General features: G+C 39.5%; 1 protein-coding gene across 6 annotated transcripts in view; it reads left to right on the forward strand.

Moving 5' to 3' along the window:
* Positions 1–18,343, forward strand: part of adgrb3 (adhesion G protein-coupled receptor B3) — a 118,126-nt gene extending 99,783 nt beyond the window's left edge. For 4 of the 6 annotated variants that reach the window (XM_061745828.1, XM_061745829.1, XM_061745832.1 and 1 more), the window contains 14 exons: positions 574–677; positions 824–926; positions 7,352–7,502; positions 9,132–9,201; positions 9,646–9,712; positions 10,765–10,868; positions 11,164–11,301; positions 11,581–11,752; positions 11,880–11,975; positions 12,764–12,803; positions 14,228–14,904; positions 15,046–15,081; positions 15,963–16,067; positions 17,302–18,343. In XM_061745828.1, coding sequence (XP_061601812.1) covers positions 574–677; positions 824–926; positions 7,352–7,502; positions 9,132–9,201; positions 9,646–9,712; positions 10,765–10,868; positions 11,164–11,301; positions 11,581–11,752; positions 11,880–11,975; positions 12,764–12,803; positions 14,228–14,904; positions 15,046–15,081; positions 15,963–16,067; positions 17,302–17,490 — 2,052 coding nt within the window. In that variant the 3' untranslated portion in view covers positions 17,491–18,343. The remainder of the gene's footprint in view (positions 1–573; positions 678–823; positions 927–7,351; positions 7,503–9,131; positions 9,202–9,645; positions 9,713–10,764; positions 10,869–11,163; positions 11,302–11,580; positions 11,753–11,879; positions 11,976–12,763; positions 12,804–14,227; positions 14,905–15,045; positions 15,082–15,962; positions 16,068–17,301) is intronic. The other 2 variants (XM_061745830.1, XM_061745831.1) reach the window with 2 other exon arrangements.
* The last annotated feature ends 203 nt before the right edge of the window (positions 18,344–18,546 follow it).

An 18,546-nucleotide genomic window follows, 5' to 3' on the forward strand; every position in this document is an offset into this window, starting at 1 on the left:
TGAAGATACAATTGAAACAAACTTAATCAACTGTGTTGGTAAGATGTCGATGACACCAGTGACTCCTGACATTAGAGTGCTGTACACGAAGCACAACGGTGTCATTTTGTGAAGAAAAAAATCATTAACAGTGAGAACATGGAGCAGGTGCTGTTGAGGCTCAGCAGGAACAAAAGAGCAAAACAAACGTATTGCATTCCCATCCTTTAGGCCTGAAGGTTTCATCAGCAGAATGGCAAATATTTTTGGCCTGTGAAACTGCTTTGTGTATCTAATATATGGGAATAAATGCACACAAACGCACACCAATGTCCCTCTTGGGTTTTATTGTTTTGTAGTGTAATCACCAGCTACAACAGATGGAAAGTTTTGTGCATCCAGCCTAACAGCCACCTTGCCCACGCATCCACCCCAAAGCTCACAGTAAATTAAGGAGCCCACTGTGGACTATTCAGATTGGTGGTGGTTGTTTTGATTGCCTCTCTCTCTGGGCAATAGTAAAGATTTACTGTCCTGCATGAACCACCTCCAGCCTCGCTCTGACTGGCTTGTTTCGCTCTGTCTTCTCTACAGACCATGGAGTACTCAGGGGTCCCATCTGTGACACTGATAGTTGGCTGTGGTTTGTCCTGCCTTGCCTTGATCACACTGGCAGTGATCTATGCTGTGTTATGGAGGTAATTGTAACACTCAAGGAGCATATTTTCAACCACAAGACTGATGCATTTATGTGTTAATAACAGCTTTCTGTAAGAATATCAGAGGCCAAGTCACAGCAAAACACTGATACGGCGGATTTTGCCACTCTCTACACTTTCTGTAGATACATTCGTTCAGAGCGATCGATTATCCTGCTCAACTTCTGCTTTTCTATAATCTGCTCGAACATATTGATCCTCGTTGGACAAACACAGACCCACAACGTGGTAAGTGTCACTCAGGTATTAAATCGGCACAGTTTCGAAAGTTTGAGAGTTCAGCTGAGGATAATGGTGCATTGGGAAGATTTAAGGGCCACCTCACAGCAATGTCACTCAGATTTACTGCAGCTCAGGACTTTGGGATCTTTGGGTTTTTATTGCAAAGTAGGAACATTCTAGGCATTTTGTACTGTCGATTTCTCTTTTAGAGAGTTAGTAAATTGTAATGTAGTTCAGTTTTAATTACCTGTTTTCAGGCATTTTATGAAACGTAAGTTTTTCCCCTCCCTTTTTTTAATATGACTGCTAAATTATTGCAAATTTCATTAAAATTGTTTATTTTCATTGGGTGCTTGCATAAAGAAGCCTTTTGTGTTTAATTTGAATTGAAAATAAAGTGTTGCTAAGTCCCATATAAGATGGACATTGACTCAGAGATGTTGCTTCTAACTCAGGTTTTATAATGTCCATTGACATTGCTGTAAATTTGACAACTCTAATCTGTTGGCACTGAAAAAGTGGACGATATCTAAGTGGAATTAAAAATTAGGGCCCATAAAGAAAACTTCAGCTGAAGTAGATAAAGACTTCGATCACTCTAAGGTGAAATACAGAAGGTAGTGTAATTGCTGTGAGGCAGTGCGGTCAAGTAAGAGTAACTTGGCAGTTCGTGTAAGAAGATATGTTGGAGCAAATAGTCAGACAGGAAGTGCACAAGTATACCTGGGGACCAGTCAATTTTAGACTATTGAAATGAGCAGTCATCAGCTGTCCAGCCAGGTTTTATGGGGCAGTGTGCTGTACTGCAATGTCCCAGAGCTCTCCTGGGGAGGTACTGCACTTTATCCTCAGACAGTAATGAATTTCAGACTAAGCAATTGCAGGGTTCAAGAGAACTACTGCTGTGTTGTAAGTGCAGGAAGACTGCTTCTGGTAAACCGTAACACTTCCTCTCTCTAGCTGTGTAACCTGCCTGTTAACAAGTTGCTATTGTAAAATATTGTTTGGCAAAGAGTAGTTTGGATTTACAAGATGCCCACACGGATGCCATTCTCAGTCATTTGGCAGCACTGCAGAACGACACATTGTCCGATTACAGTCATTGTATTGTGTAACCATTTTCCCGGCATGTCTTTTAGCTTTTGCCAGAGGCATCTTTATTTACTTTTTTTTTTTTCATTTACGAATTTAGCTTCCAGGTTCATACCACTTACCTTTCGCTTTAGGTTTTTACATCTTTTCTTTTACTGTTTGAGGTTATTACATTGCAGCAGTTGTATTTTATACAAGTAAGAGCCAAAAATCTTTAACAGGCCAAAGTTTTTCTGTGAATGCCTGAGCGTAAGCTGCATCACACAGTGACATAACTCATGGTCACAGATGTTATTTACAGTGTTCTCATATCAAATGGATTGACCAGCATTTGAGGTTCATATCAATCAAAGCACTTCCTCCTGATGTGTTCATAGAAAATCGATTCAGAAATAAGAAATGAACAACTAGAAATCACCTGATGAATCCTGCAGCACTCGGTGTCTGGTACCTGTAACCCTACGCATTAAATGTTGACATCATGTGCAGACTGTAGTCATTCACTTGAAACTAAATTGAGTTTGTTCATTCAGATCCTTTTAATGTCATAAAATATCAAAAACTGCAGCCACACATGACTTCATCTGTTTACTTGATGGCCCTTACATATCTGGCACGCAGTAGTAGCCACAACTATGAATGCACAAAGCCGTAGGGCATTTTTGTAAAGCTGAGCTGATTTGAAGTCTTGTCAGATTTAATCAGGGGCCCAGTCATGTCCTGTCTTGATTATAAGAACCAACACTTTACATGGAATACTCACTTGGCTTGCCTCTGATAGAATATCTGTCTGAAATCTGAGAGACGGCATGCGTTTTCAGAAAAACCTCTGACATACTGAAGATGTCATTTCAGTTTCTGCTAGGAATGACTCAACAAGGTACTTTGACAGACTCAGAGCATAGCAAATTCACAGGATACAGGCACATTTCTTTGTAAAAGGCCAAAGTAGTTAAACATTATTAGCCATTTTTGAAACATTTTCTACACATTTTGATCGAAATGACAGTGAAAAGTTAACCTTTTGCAATTCAGTTACTCTTGTTTTTTTTTTGTAAATTTGAGACTGTTTTCTGTTTTAAAAGAGAAAATGAGTTAGCACATAACTGGGAAAGTGTAGTTTGAACAGAAGCTCATGAAACACAACACCAAACAATGTTTCACAGTGTTTTGGTTATTTAATATGCCAACAATATACTTGTTGGCAAGCTTGTTATCAATTCAAATGGCCTGGTAAACGAGTGATTGTCTGGAAGAGACAAAATATACATTTTGACCACCCACTAGTGAAATAAAACAGTAATCTTAATGGTACTGTGGACGACACCTCCAGGAAAATAGTAGTATCAATATTATCTCTGTGCTCTGTTTCAAATGTTGAGTTGTAATAATACTTGAGAAATACTTCATATGTTTGATCAGACGTACAGTAGAGGCCAGTGTTTGAGCGGCCGGCTGGCAAGTGGAGAAAAGACAGTCCCTGTGTGGGTTTAATTGCCATGCCGCCCGACACTGGCTCACTTGTTTTCCTCCATCTCCCTTAAGAAGTACATATAATTGGCTCCACTGTTTGTGGATTTAGAGTTGCTCATCATAGAATAGAAATCATCTCTTTGCTGTGGAGATGTCCTCTGGGAGCAGGAGTCACATCTCTGTGTCTTGTCTTTGTCCTCTGTCCTTGTTCTTGTGGGTTTATAGATGGAGGACAAACAGAGGCTAAGGCTTCTGGGATTGCAGATTCACAATGTTCCTGCAAAATGTGTATACTGTAATGAGCCAAATTATACTAGGTGGTTGGTGTTGGGGGCATCAAAGTGTTCAAAATCTAGACAGGATACATTAAGAACCCTTTTGAACGGTGCATATGATGTATCAGGACAAACCAGCTATCAAAGCTGATATTAGCAAGTGAAAATGGAGTTGGAGTTATGAGGACCTTGAACATTTCACTTTTGAATTAATAATGAAGTAGTACTTCATGAGCCTTGTCAAAATTGCAAATCACAGACAAAAGCTTTTGATGGTTCAAAAAGCAATTTTATCTTTTTTTCCCCTACAAAATACCAATGAAACATTTATGCGCATACCTTCTGTAAACATCAAATACCAAACATAATCAAACTTTTTTGCGTGCCTATATTTATTGGCATACTCTATTGCAATGAGGTGCAAGAAAGGGTGTTTAATGTATCACTTCCTTGCAGATGAAGGTTGTTTTTTTTGTTTTTTAAACTACATTTTATTAAATCCATGCAGCTCATATCTTTTTTGGTATTACTTTTATACCAACAGGATTTACTAGTTATGTTTATATATGTGTGGTCTTAGAACTTCGCGAGTGTTATACGTTCAGTTAAAGCCAGCAATAAGTTGAGTGGTTATAATGAGTAGAAGTAGCCATTTCCTGTACTATAGTGGGAAAGTCAATCCATTTTATTCAGGGTTTTTTGTGCGTTTCAACAACACTTTGCCACCACCACCACTTTGCTTTTTGTTTTTTAATGTCATCCACCAAAACAGCTACTTTATAAAGCACTGGGTCACTTGTTGGTTGATTTAGAGGAAGGGTGCTTCAGTCAAAAATAACACCCAGCCTCCTCTCACATTGATTCAGAAATACAGTATATAAGAAGATAAAAGTTAGCCCTCCCCAACATTTTAAATAAAGTTGTAGTTCTCTGCAGTACTGTTTTGTAGAGTTGATACAATTTATGTGCTTCTCCCTCAATAGCTAATCTCCTTAAGTGCTTAAAGTAATGAGAGTGCAAATATGTTTTTTTTAAATCACTGTTTGCTGTCTTTGTTTACAAAAGATGAGTGTATTTGTAAGTACTGGAAATAATTAATAATAATCAATAAATTAAAAGGAACACCTGGAGCTCTGCGAAAAAAGAATCACCATTATTTGAATCCATGACTTAATAAGGTGTATTATTCTTATTATTTCTACTGCACTATCAGCAAATTAAAATGTCTGTTACATATTACGTTCCAACATGTCACTGCTCAATCTTTTGGTCCGTGGCTATTGGCTTTTAGTTGTCAGCATTTAAGGGATCACAAGGACTGACGGGTCTGGGCTGAAGCTTTTTAAGTTTAGTCGGGCCACAGATGGAAATTCCTCACATTTTCTGTGCTCATCTGAAATTGACATCACTGAACTGGCCTGAGTTGCACCCTATCTCCACCTACCCCCACCTCCATGTCTATCAGCTCGGCTATGTTTTAATGTGGTCCCTTCCTCAGTTCCTCTGTTTCCATGGATACTGACATAGTGCGCTCAACATCTCCCAGCATTTGCTTTTCTAAAGGGCAATGTGAACTCTGGGTTCCAACCTCTTTTTTGAATGACAGTCTGAGCCCAATCAGTACCATCATGACATCGCCATGGTGCATCTCTACAGTTTTTGTTTTGGAGGACTAATGAGGGTAGATGGTATAGGCATCCAAGTGAACCATGAAGCGTTACATTTGCATATGACCCGTTTCTAGGAAACAAGGCAGGCTCTATTTTCAGCACCTTGGACAGCACATGAGCAACGGCAACATTAGGAATAGCTCATGTGTAAGCCTGCACACAAGATAACATAGTTTCCCTTTCCCTTTTTTGTCTCCTTTATTTACCTAAAAAAAAAATTGCACCTAAGTTTAAGTTTTTAACACTGATTTGGGTTTTTCCTCATTCACATGTTTACTGTAGACAGTAGAACATGCATGCCCTTGTACAGGTCACTGAAAGCACATGTGGTCTTAATGTAGCATATGAAAGGTATTCGTTATTTGCAGCTTATTAAAAAGGGTTTCCAGTACAGTATGTGTGTAATTGGTTAACTCATTTGACGTGCTGATTTTGCATCCATATTATTGTAGAATCTATGATAAAATATAACACATCAAAGCTAAATGTCAAAGTGAAAAACCATGTAAGATCAAGGTGCATTGATGAGGCCATCAGAGAGTGTATAAATTAGCAATGACAATTATTGAACAGTTTGGACATGCTAAAACCTTCTAATTTCGTGCTTTGGCAGTGTAGATAGATAGGTCGTTTGATGACAAGGTTTTTGACAAATGATGAAGGTGCAGTTGAAATGATAGCTGCAAATCCACATGATTTAAAATGTGTAAATATTGACATTCCTTGATTCAGTTCAAGCAAGGCAGTTCTCAAGATTATTATTTTCAAACAGATTTTCCTTTAAGTTTGAAATAGCAAAATTACTTCATGTTACATTTAAGTATCAAATAAAACTGGATATATGAAATCGACATTCAACCTGAGTTAGTATTGACAAATGCTTCCCTAACTGAATCCACATGTATCTAATTAATATCTCTCGTGGGTGTCGTTAAGCAGAATTTCCTGCTTCCCAGGAATGAACTAATGCAGGATTATTGTCTCGTGTAAAACTTCATGATCACTGCAGGGAAGGGATGGATTTAGTGTGCCTCTCTCAGTAGGAATGTTAAGTGTATGGGGGATCTCACAGTATGGTGTGGGTGCCCTGGAATGAACAGCTACATCTCAATCGTTCCCTTTTTGTACAGTATTACTCAGATTACCACAGCTTTGCATTGCAAACTGAACAGAAAATGAAAAGCTTAATCTCTTCATACTCACAAATGTCAATGAGAGACAAGATTCTTAGGGATACTTCTATATTTCTAATCCCTATTTAAACAATCCCATTTGGTGATGCCTCTCTGTGGAGCAAAGATGGACAAGCTAATGAAGTTCTGCTATGTTGTCAAGCCTGAGTGCAATCTGTCGCTTCCAACGCATACACTCTGGCTCAATTAAGCAGTGTTGTTTTTTTTTTTTTCTTTTTTCATCCTTCTGTCTGTGTAAAACACTTGACCTTGGCTCACTTGCCTCCAGGTGGGATCCCCAGAATACTAATGAGGGTTAGTGCAGAGGAATGCAATGCCATGGCTTTCTGTGTCAGCCAGTCTGGCTGTGATCTGATCTGAGCCACCACCACCACCTCTGGTGCTGCAGTCCAAGCTGCTGCTTTGTTTCACCCACTGCACACGGTGGTTCTTCAGGGGCTGGCGTAGAGGGGCAAGTGCAGTGGCTCTGGCGAGAACAGTTTCAGGAAATGAAGAAATATCAATATAATTGATGCATATCTGCAGGGAGTCTCTCACTTTAAAGGAATCTTTAGGAATCTGAAGGAGTCTGCTTCTTTTTTTTTTTGGCAGCATTACTGTCGGAGTTGCCCTTTTATTTGTAGGCTATATACGTATTTTTCAGAACTTCTTCTCTTTAACCTGTGTATTAGTTAGAGCGATGTTTGAGCCCTGAGTCATTTGTTTCAACCTTTTTCTCTTATAATTAGGGTGTCTGCATCATGACAACAGCCTTTCTGCACTTCTTCTTTCTGGCATCGTTCTGCTGGGTCCTCACAGAGGCCTGGCAGTCCTACATGGCAGTGACAGGAAAGGTTCGGACGAGGCTAATCCGCAAGCGCTTTCTGTGTCTAGGCTGGGGTAAGTAACCATTGTTATAACCAAGACGTCTCTATTATTTCCCATCATACCTTGCAACTGCCATTTTCTCACACTCTTTACGGGAACAGTGTTTTTCCAACCCACCGTGTGAGTTTTGAAGGAGTTTTATCTTCTCTGTGGGGTGGCTAGATCTTTGTTCTGCCATGCTGTTTTGTTGTGATGCTTTTGTTCTTCAGTCAGTCTTTCTGAGGGTCGGGTAATAGACCAGCCTTGAGCACTTTCAAAGGAGAAAGAGTGGTGCAGCCCTCCAGTACTAGGTTAAAGTGACCTTATATGTGATGTGGAGGGTAGGAACTGGCATTTACAGCACCGTTTAGTATGATTATACTTATTTTGAAACACCTGAAAGGCTGGTGATCAGCATAGTGCAGTATTAACTTGAAAAAGTCTCATTTGTCACAAATCAAAGAGCACATAATATTATCTGAGTTATGACAGATTCAGTCATTTGATCATGAAATCATAAATACTATTGTCAGGATATACGTATGTCAACAAACACCTGAGAGTGAAACATCTTTTTCAAAATGTAAAGATTTCTTATTATTTGATAAATGTCAGTCTGAATGCTTGTCCAAACAGCTCATTCTTCAGACTACTGGAGATCTCTCTGTGAAAAAAAAAAAATCAATTTGATTATGAAAGAGCCCACACTCGTTCTTCTTGTTACCTAGCAACAAACAAGGCTCTCTTAGTCATTGCAGTGCCACTACTTGCTGCAAAAAATGGACAAAGACTCTTCTGCTATCAAATAGATTTATCCTTTTCTATTTTTTATAAAAAAATAAATGAACATGTCAGTGCTGTGTGGTATGACAGTGAAGATGCACTTAGGGGAAACATGAGTGCTACAGTATATGATATATTTTAATATCAAATATTTCAATCATCTGGAGATCATGAACTGTTTGAGAATAGATGACAGAAACATTTTCAAATCCATAAAGCAATATTCAGTACACGGTACCTCGTGTCTTACGTCAGCCTGTTCGAAGCGCCCTGTGTCCACCAGACTGTTGCCTGCGCTGTGATTTATGGCATGCTTGCATGCACTCAGCGCACTTTACCTCTTCAGCACTGCAGAGGGGTACTGGATGGCCGTGGGGTCTTTGGCTCGTGCCTCCAGGCAACTGATTACATCAATTGCACCTGCCTGCACTGCTTGGGGAGGAAAAGCTTTAATATTCCATGCACACAATACACAGGACCAAATCAATTACACCAATCTATAATGAGGAGCCACACAGCAAAAAACAGTTGGTGTAAAAGACTGGAGGGTGAAATATCTCACAGAAAAGGGGTAAAATCTCATTACGCGGCCTTCTGTATTCGATGCACTGCTGTCATTTTGTCAAAGCATCATACAGTCTGTTCTTCTCTTAATGTAATTCTACAAAATCCGCAGATTAAAATGCTGACATACCCTGTATATCTCAGATGTCTGTATAGTCTCATACTGTCGTCCTGAATGGAAACATTCAGTTTCCATTTTGTTTAATAACTGAAAGGCAAAGTTGTCAGCTTCCCCTGCATTCAAGTGTTAGTTTTATTTATTTATTTCAACTACAACTGCTTGCTCTAATAATTTAATGTGTTTTTCTTTTAAAGGATTACCAGCTTTAGTTGTTGCTGTTTCAATGGGATTCACCAAAACAAAAGGCTACGGGACACCCTTATAGTAAGTTTTCTCCTTTGTTTTTTTTATTTTTACCCCCATTAAATACTCGCCATACACACGCATACTATACACATACAATTGATTCATGGTAACACGTAGCAGTAATGATCAAACTCTTCTGCTGTGGATTACTTATCCTAAATAGAGCCATAAACAAAATCCCATGAACCCAATCAAATTTCAGAGTTGCACAGCAAGAACCCAATTTCATGTGAGCTGTATCCCTGCTGGATACCAAATGCATAAACACTGCTTAAAGCCTCTTTAGCATTTTATTACCCACTGAAACTTTGGGTATGGAGTTACAGCATATGGCGACTCTCCCTTGACAATTGAGGAAAATACAATGGTATGCTGGTGTGCACCATTAACGTGGATGTTAATGGCCTAGCTGGAGTTAATCGTTTTTTTTTGTTGTTCTTCTTTTTCTTGTTTCTCCTGCAGCTGTTGGCTCTCTTTGGAGGGTGGGCTCCTGTACGCCTTCGTTGGACCCGCGGCAGCTGTTGTTCTGGTACGTCTCGGTTACCAGTAGCTACTGCCTTTTGCAGGCTTTAATATTCTAATACTATAAGTGATAATTCAACTTTGCAGAATGGACAAAAATACACATGAAAAATTAGCCAGAAATTGAAGAATAATAACAACTGTAGATATTTATAGTGCAATATAATAAAATGACATTTTTAAGCAACTGTTTTGGTAATGATATAATGTGTAATGATCGAACAGGAGGAACACAGTCTGTTTTCAAAGTCAAAGTAATGAGTGTCCCATCAGTCACTGGGCTCAGTTCCTTTCATTTACCATAATGGGGCTCCACGTAGCTACGAGCTCATTTAGTATTTATGCTTCACGTTTGTCCGACATCTAATATAGCAAACATAGTAGGGTATTTTGATCATCTGTCTATGCACACTTGTACCGAGACCATTACACAAATACTGTCATCATCTAAATAAATTGATCTGGATATGTAACGTTATTCTCTCTGGTTTTGTTCTGCAGAGAAATGTGATAGCATCTAAATGTAATTCAGTCCGAGCATCACATAGAAAAAGACTTGACTTCTTGCGGTATTGTGGCTTTCTCCTGCACCATTCTGCTGTTATTGTAGTATTGATGCTTAAATAACAATCAAATATATCACAATAACAAAAACATGTTACATAAAGTCTTACTAAGATTGTATTATTATTATTTTAACTATAGCTACTGGCCGATTGTATTCAAATGTGATGACAAATGATTTCTCCGCAGCTATCGTGAAGCTCGCCCAGTTATTTGGCTAATAATAGGAGAAGGTGCCTTTGAAAAGACGAGCGCTTCTTGACAGGCAGATCTTTTCTTAAGGGTGTTGTGTTGAACTGAGTGTGCAGGCCATGTCTCATCCATTGGCTGAAATGCCACGTGGAAGATAAAAACAACAGAAGCTAGAGGTCAAAACTCACTGCAGATGGAAGAAAATGCTGTAGAATGATGACATCAGTCAGCGGTCCTGTGCAATATGTTAAATGCCAGGCTGGGAAATGTAACTTAATATTCGTGTTCTTCCTCTGTTGACAGGTCAACATGGTGATTGGTATCTTGGTGTTTAATAAATTAGTGTCCAGAGATGGAATACTGGACAAGAAGCTGAAGCATCGTGCAGGGTATGACAGCACATCCTTGTTAGTACCCGTTTTATTCTTCTACATTTTTTCAATCATAATATCATACAAAATATACATATTATATGCTTGAATTTCCTTTATGTACATGAAGAGATTTAGACCTCCTTTTCTTTCTGTTGAAAACATATTAGGCGCATATACATAAAGAGGTTAGGTCTCTCTTGGGAAGGATGTAACTGTATTTCTTTGGCAGAATTGGTCCACGATGAAAATCATTAAAATGCCCACACATAGGCGTCTTCTGCTGTTGCCACTATGATGAAGAGATTTAAAGTGAGCTGTCTGTCCGCAGTGTTTGTCATGAAGTCGTCTATCCGTGTGTGTCCCACAGACAGATGAGTGAGCCGCATACAGGATTAACTCTCAAGTGTGCCAAATGTGGTGTTGTATCAACAACTGCTTTATCAGCAACTACAGCGAGCAATGCAATGTAAGTGCCTATCAAGAGTCTGTGAATCAATGAAACGATGCCTGCGTGCCCACCCCCGACGCAGTGTGCCCACCCTTATAGTTGCACATCACAATCCACTGCAAATCCCAGTAAAGTCAGTTCCAGTTACATCCACAACACATCAGAAAAAAAAGTATAGAGGTATTTAAATGGGTTCCACTAGTAGTAGTCTGCAGATTAATGCCCAGCTATCTCCCAGGAGGAATCAGGCCTCATGTTGTTTACTTCCTTCAGACGAGCAGTTCTCTTTTTTCTCAGGGCATCCTTGTGGAGCTCCTGCGTCGTCCTACCTCTGCTGGCTTTGACCTGGATGTCAGCAGTTCTTGCTATGACGGACAAGCGCTCCATCCTCTTTCAGATCCTATTTGCTGTGTTTGACTCACTGCAGGGATTTGTCATAGTGATGGTGCACTGTATCCTAAGGAGAGAGGTAGGGGATGCTTTGTAGTTACCTGGAAGTACAAGGCGTCTGTCATTCATCTCTATGTTCTATTTAACAGAATATGGATATACTACTATACTGTGGATATACTAAAAATGTTTCCTCTTGTGTTCAGGTCCAAGATGCTTTTAGATGTCGGCTCAGAAACTGCCAAGATCCCATCAGTGGTGATGCAACGGGAACCTTCCCTAACGGGCATGCTCAGATAATGGTAGGCACATTAGAAGCTGTAATCTAACCAGTCCCAATGTTCCCCGGTAATTTATATTACTCATGAACACCCTTGTTTTGAATTGACCTTGATTTAACTTGTGCTCTTTGTCATTCTTTATCTTTTCAGTTTTATATTGCTTCTCAGATGTGAAGCATTGTGTGCCTTATGTTTCTCATTTTCCACACAGTCCCTTTTTTTAAAAGTATGCAGTTGAGAATCAGGCTGCTGATGAACTTTATTAGTTTCATTTTCTGAGGTTTTCTGAGGCCCCAAGCCTGAATCTTTTATTTCTGTTTGATTGAACCTACTCCTCATGTTTGCTTTGCATCTCTCTCCTATCCTCTCGTGGGGTAATAGAGGGCTCTTCCCAGCCTGACCTTTGAAATGGGACACCAGTCTCTTTATCTTGCACGCCGCCGCCACTGGCACATCATAGCAGTGATCTTCCATTAGTATTCTAATAACCCTTTGAGTGAAACAGTTTTCACAATAGCAAAACTGTGTCAAGGCCCCTGGTTCAATACAGTCATTAGCAGTGAGCACAAAAAAGCTTCCCAGCTGCTGCACCAGCATCTATTCTTTCCACAAAAGCTTTTGTTGATACATTTTCTGGATGAAGCGGGGAACAAAATAACTTCTTATCAATTTTCTTAATCTAGAAAATAGTAGAAACCTGTATTGATTTTGCAGCTCTCACTTATAGATGAGATTCTTTTTTTAAATAATGTATACAGTATGAAAAGCATGATATTTGCGCCAAACCTGACTTTCCTCTACTCCTGCAGACGGACTTTGAAAAAGATGTGGACATCGCCTGCCGATCAGGTACAGAACAAATGACATCATGTTAAAGATTTTTTTTTTTCTTGCATTGATTTAAAAGAAAAAAGCAGAAGAAGGAAGGAAGAAAACAGATACAGAAGAGGTTTAGCAGTAAAAAGAAAAAGAAAAAAGGTCAGCTCGTATAACAGCTAAGAAAACCCCACAGGAGTTTTTTTCTTCTTCACAGTTACCAAAACAGTGGTGTTAATCTGAAAACAATGCATTATAAAGAGAGCTATCGGATCTTTACTATATTTTTTGGGTTTATTGCGATAAATACATCCAACAAAACATTATCTTTTCCCAGTTGTGGTGTAAATGCGAAGATGATCTGTGTTTAATTATGTTAAGATATCCTTCCTTAGCATATGACAGTGGATGGGGAAATGCTTTGTCTTTTGTAGTTTTGAGTCATAGTTGGTGGGAAACGTACATGAGGTAAAAAGAATGTTTTAAAATCTTAAAGGGTTTATGATTAGAGGAGGGTTTTGCGAGATTTTCTGCATGTAAATAGCAGTGGTTACTAGCACAAGCCCTGGGGCCTCGTCTGACTCCAGTCCTTTCTAAACCAATGAAGACCACATCCTAAATAGATCTGCGGGGAATTACCAACCTGACCATTATTCAGAGCTCTCAGAAACGCCGCTTACTAAGAGACAAAATGGGCCGTCCGGCGCTTCTAACTCACTTTACTTCAGGCAGTGCAGTCTCGTAAAGGTAATGTGGACATACTGACACGGACAGAAAAAGAGGCAGAGCTGTCATTCATAAATCATGAGGAGATTCGGGCTGAAGTACAGGGCCAGTCAAAGAAAACAGTAGATTATTTTGTGTGATTATGGAGTTTAAGTTGGTTGTTTCCAGTTATGGGTTTGTTGTTATCAGTAGAGAGAGATATGTTACAAAGACATTGTAGTGTAGAAATACCCATCGTCCATGTCCATAGTGAGTATTTAGTTAGCCTCACAGAGAGTGTAATGTCCCTGCTAAATTTCTATAGTGCAATGAGAAAAAGACTGGACTATATTATACGAAATGTCTCCTTCTCCTGCTTCTCAAACAGCTGTTGTTTCTTTTTGAAGATCCGGTGCCTTGCAAGGTCAACACCAATCTCTAAGTTAGAGTTAGGATGGCAAACGCTCCATAACAAGGGGGATTTCATACTCACTTATTTACACTAACATTCTCCAGAGACTTCAGTGTCTTTTTGTGTTTAGTATAATGTCACGATGTCACACTCAGAGTATTTTTACAATTATTCATCCTGTCATTGCAGGATTCCCACCGCAGCATAAATTCCTTTAAGAATTCTTTAATATTGATTTGAATTCTCCTACTCTCCTGGTCACATACTGGAAAGTCTAAAGCAAATATTGAAGCTGCTTTTATTACTGAAGAACTAATCCTTGTACTACCCTGCCCTACAGCACTCCACAAAGACATGGGCTCTTGTCGCGCTGCCACCATAACGGGCACCCTCTCCCGTATTTCCCTCAATGATGAGGAGGATGAGAAGGCCCCCGAGGGCCTCAACTACTCCACTCTGCCAGGCAACATCATTTCCAAAGTGATAATCCAGCAGCCTTCTGCTCTGCACATGCAGATGGGAGTGGGTGAGTTGAAGGAGCAGTGCATGGTCGACAGCAACGCCGACATGCGGCGCACTGTTTACCTGTGCACCGACGACGCCATGCGCCAGAGTGACCAAAGCATGGGAATCCATGACATGGAGGGCCATCCCGTGCAGGGTCAGATGATGGAGACAGACTACATAGTCATGCCCCGTGCGTCTGCAGTGGTGTCAGGGTCGGGCAGTGTGCCCACCCTGCTGAAAGAGGACAACAAGATGAACATCACAATGGATACGCTGCCGCACGAGAGGCTAATGCATTACAAGATGAGTCCCGACTTCAATATCAACCCATCAGGCATGGACCACATGAATGTGAACCTGGAGCCACAGTATCCCAGCGCTCCTGAGCCCAAGCAAAGCCTGCCCTTTGAGCCTCGCACGGCTGTTAAGAACTTCCTCGCCGAAATGGAGGAATCTGGGGGGCTTTCTAGGAGTGAGACAGGGTCGACAATATCTATGAGCTCCCTGGAGGTACATACTGTTAAGTACCTGAAAGACAGAACACACAGCTGCAGTACACACTTTAACAAACATTTTCAAATCCCTTATATACATTCAATATGTGATTATATCCTTATTTTTTTTAAATGTTTTCTTGTTTTATTTTTACAGAGAAGAAAATCACGATATTCTGATCTGGACTTTGAGGTATGTGGAAAAAAAAGAAAATTGGCTTTTTTTATTCTGTAGTTCATGCTTCTAGCTTTTTTTTATCCAGTAACAGGCCATTTTTTGCTATTGTGTTTGTCATTTGATTTATGAGTACTTTGTTGTGCCTCTTAAGCTTATTGGAGTTACAAAGCCTTGACTGGACACAATTTATTGACATGCTGTGTAGCTAGGGTAAAAGCAAGGCTTTCAACTGACAAACAGGGCAATCGTTCCCATCAACATTTTATTCTCCTCCATCTCCTACATCCATTAGCTATATGTTGACAGTATGCTTTTAAAGTCATTTGCACATTTCACGTCTGATTTTGTCACTGGTTTCAGCAATATATTGGCTTGCAAACACATGTTCAAATCTCCTTTGGCAACTTCCTTCTTTTTTTCATTTCCTTTGCATTGTTAGATCAGGCTTTACTGCATATTTATATTGTAAACTCTGTCAAAATACAGGAAACATGTGGCTTCTGGCAGCTATGTTGGCTCAGGGTGCATTTTGCTTTAGTTTAAATAGACATCACCACTTAAATTTGGAAGACTTGTGCCATGGTTTGATCTTAAGGAGTTCCCCTAAGACCAAAATGAAAAACAAAACAAAACAATAAATACTTAAACTGAGGGTATTTATTACCGGGGAATTATTTTTTAGACATTGAGTGTCCTATACCTTAACTTAATCATCTTGGTGTTTCCTTTATTTTGGCAGTCACTGGTATATATGCAGAGGCAATAGATTTGTTTCAAACCTGGCCTATAAGCAAACTACCATGACACTGACAAATTGATCAGAGTTGGGGGGGGTGGAGAGATGCATTTCCATTATTGGCTGTCAATACCAAAGCAAAAAACCCTTGCCATTGCAGAAAGTCATGCACACCAGGAAAAGACACATGGAGCTGTTCCAGGAACTGAATCAGAAATTTCAAACCCTGGACCGATTTCGAGACATACCAAATATGGGCAGCATGGTGAGTAACAGGAAACCAGGGGGGTGACCGTTGGCCAAATAGAGAAAGTAACATCCAAACACCCTAGTTAAATATTAGGTGCAGGACACATTATGTGTGATTGTGCAAATGAGTGCTTATGTAGCTAAAGTGTACCTTTCCATAGTGAGCCTGCCAGCAGCTGACAAGCTGGCCCTTAAAAGCAATGAAGCATTTTCTCCACAAGGCCAGTCTCAAGGAAAAAAAAGGACCTTTGGCAATTTTGTTGCAGTAGAGTGCATCCATTCCAATGCAAGGCCATAAATGCACTTTTATTTACATGCGCATTTATCTACTTAGCAATCTCATCATTTTTTTTCACCATTAATGCATGGCAGATTATTTAATCTATCAACATCTATACAAAAAATATCTTAATGTGGCTGTTCTCTTAACTGTGTGGGGGGAGAAATGTATTCACTCTTTATGTTAGGCTAGTTATTCAAATTCCTCCTGACCTTGCTGCAAACCCAGAGTCTCACCATCTGTCTCCGCACCTGGCTGGAGCTGCAGAATATGCCAACATCAGGCTTCATTCATCTGTCTCAGACAAGCGGCATTTTCCAAATAGGACTTGAGCTGGTGACCAAACACATTTAAGCAATAAAACTGTGCGTGTCACACAGTCGTCTTTTGGTTAAATAGGCTCCTTTTTCACTTAGATTTCAATCAGTCCTGCAGTACAGTGCAGTTCAAGAACCGTTGCTTAGTTACAGTGCAAATTCTTTTGTGTAGAAAATGATAACTTCTCACTCCCCCTTTTCTATTTTTTTTTCTTTATTTCTAAACGAGCCTACTGCAGAGCTGGCAGCAGACATTAGTATCCATTTTATCTTCGCTGATGAGGAGCTGCTTCTCTTCTTGATTTGCAATAGTATCTTTGAGACTTTCAATAAGAACACATTCAAATTAATGCAGTACATGTGTCGCTCCAGCTGCTGAGTGCGGCGAAAACACACTTCTGCTTCTTTTTAATAGTAATAACCATGTTCGCATTTAATACATCACCATTATCTTTTGTTATTGGATACTTCCCTCTGCATTAATCCATTATTTTCAATTAGCAGTGTAAGGACTTTGTATAATGATCTTGTGAATGAACTGACCTCACTGGAAAAATCAGTATTGAACAAAAAAAAAACAAGAAGAAAAATGTATCATTGTAGCCACATAGGATGTCATGCCACTAATGTGAAACCCCGCTAACCCTTCACAGGATAAAGCGATGCCAAAACAGAACCCATGGGAGAGCTACAATCCAGCCTGTGAGTACCAGAACTACGCCACTATGAATGTACTAGAATCTGACACCAAGGACTCACTGGAGATGACGCCTGCAGAGTGGGAGAAGTGTATCAACTTACCCCTAGATGTCCAGGAAGGCGACTTCCAAACAGAGGTCTAGAAGGTGACGGAGGAGAAAATGCAAACTAGGAGGAGAAAAAGGAGGAGAAGGGGATGTATTTTGCACTGAAAAAAGCAACAGACTTTTCTAACAGCCTTGGCATACATATCTGGATCTTACGAGTGTGGCAGGGACATTATGTGCCAATACAATATTAAGACTGGTGAGAGAGGTAAGAGAAGAAAAAAAAGGGATAAAAACATCAGTGTTACTTTTTGTATTCTCACTAGTGTACTTAGTGTGGGGCAGCCTGGTGTAAAATATCTACCATCATGTGTTTCAAATTATCTGTTGAGGAATTGGCTAAAAAAAAAAGGTAAACCCTCTAGGTGAAATCTCACAAAGCAAATGACATGCCATGTCGTCCCAGCTTCATCGGGTCTAGTTTTGATTTCCTAAAACTGGACCCGGGAGCACAATGTATATATTTATGCAGGTTTTTAAAAAGTTTATAACAGTCTGTTTGGCCATTACTACACTTTTTACTTTATAATATAAAAACATGGGAGGCAAAGAGGATTTTTCTGTCATATTAAAATGAATGTTTGTCAAGCTACATTCTTCATTGCTTTAAATGCAATAAAGATAATACTCACTTTTATATAAATAATATATTTCACAACTTTAATACTGCAGAATCTGCTTGAAGGATCCCAGCAAGCTCTCTCATCTGCAGCTCTGTATAAAATATTTAAAAACAAAATGTTGTATGGTGTAAATAAACTTTTGTCTACATATGTTTTACTTGTGCCAATTTATTTTAATGAGGAAAAAATGCCAACCTGATCAAAAGTTATAGCGAAAAATGTTAACATTTGAAAAGGAATGTAAATAAAAGAGGAAATATGTTCGTACTGCCTCAGAGGTTGTGTCAAGTTTATGCTGTGTGTGGGTTGTGAATTGCATCACTTGCCTTCCTTGAATAAGGGTCATGTGGAGTATATGAAAAGGAAACGATGAGAATTGCACTTTTACAGTGTTCTGAATATTCTATTACTGTACTGAAGATCTGGCCTTACGCTCACTTTATATTAGTACAGAATGGATTATCCAAAA

Source organism: Cololabis saira, chromosome 17, assembly GCF_033807715.1.
Source record: "Cololabis saira isolate AMF1-May2022 chromosome 17, fColSai1.1, whole genome shotgun sequence".
In the NCBI taxonomy this organism is placed as follows: Eukaryota; Metazoa; Chordata; class Actinopteri; order Beloniformes; family Belonidae; genus Cololabis; species Cololabis saira.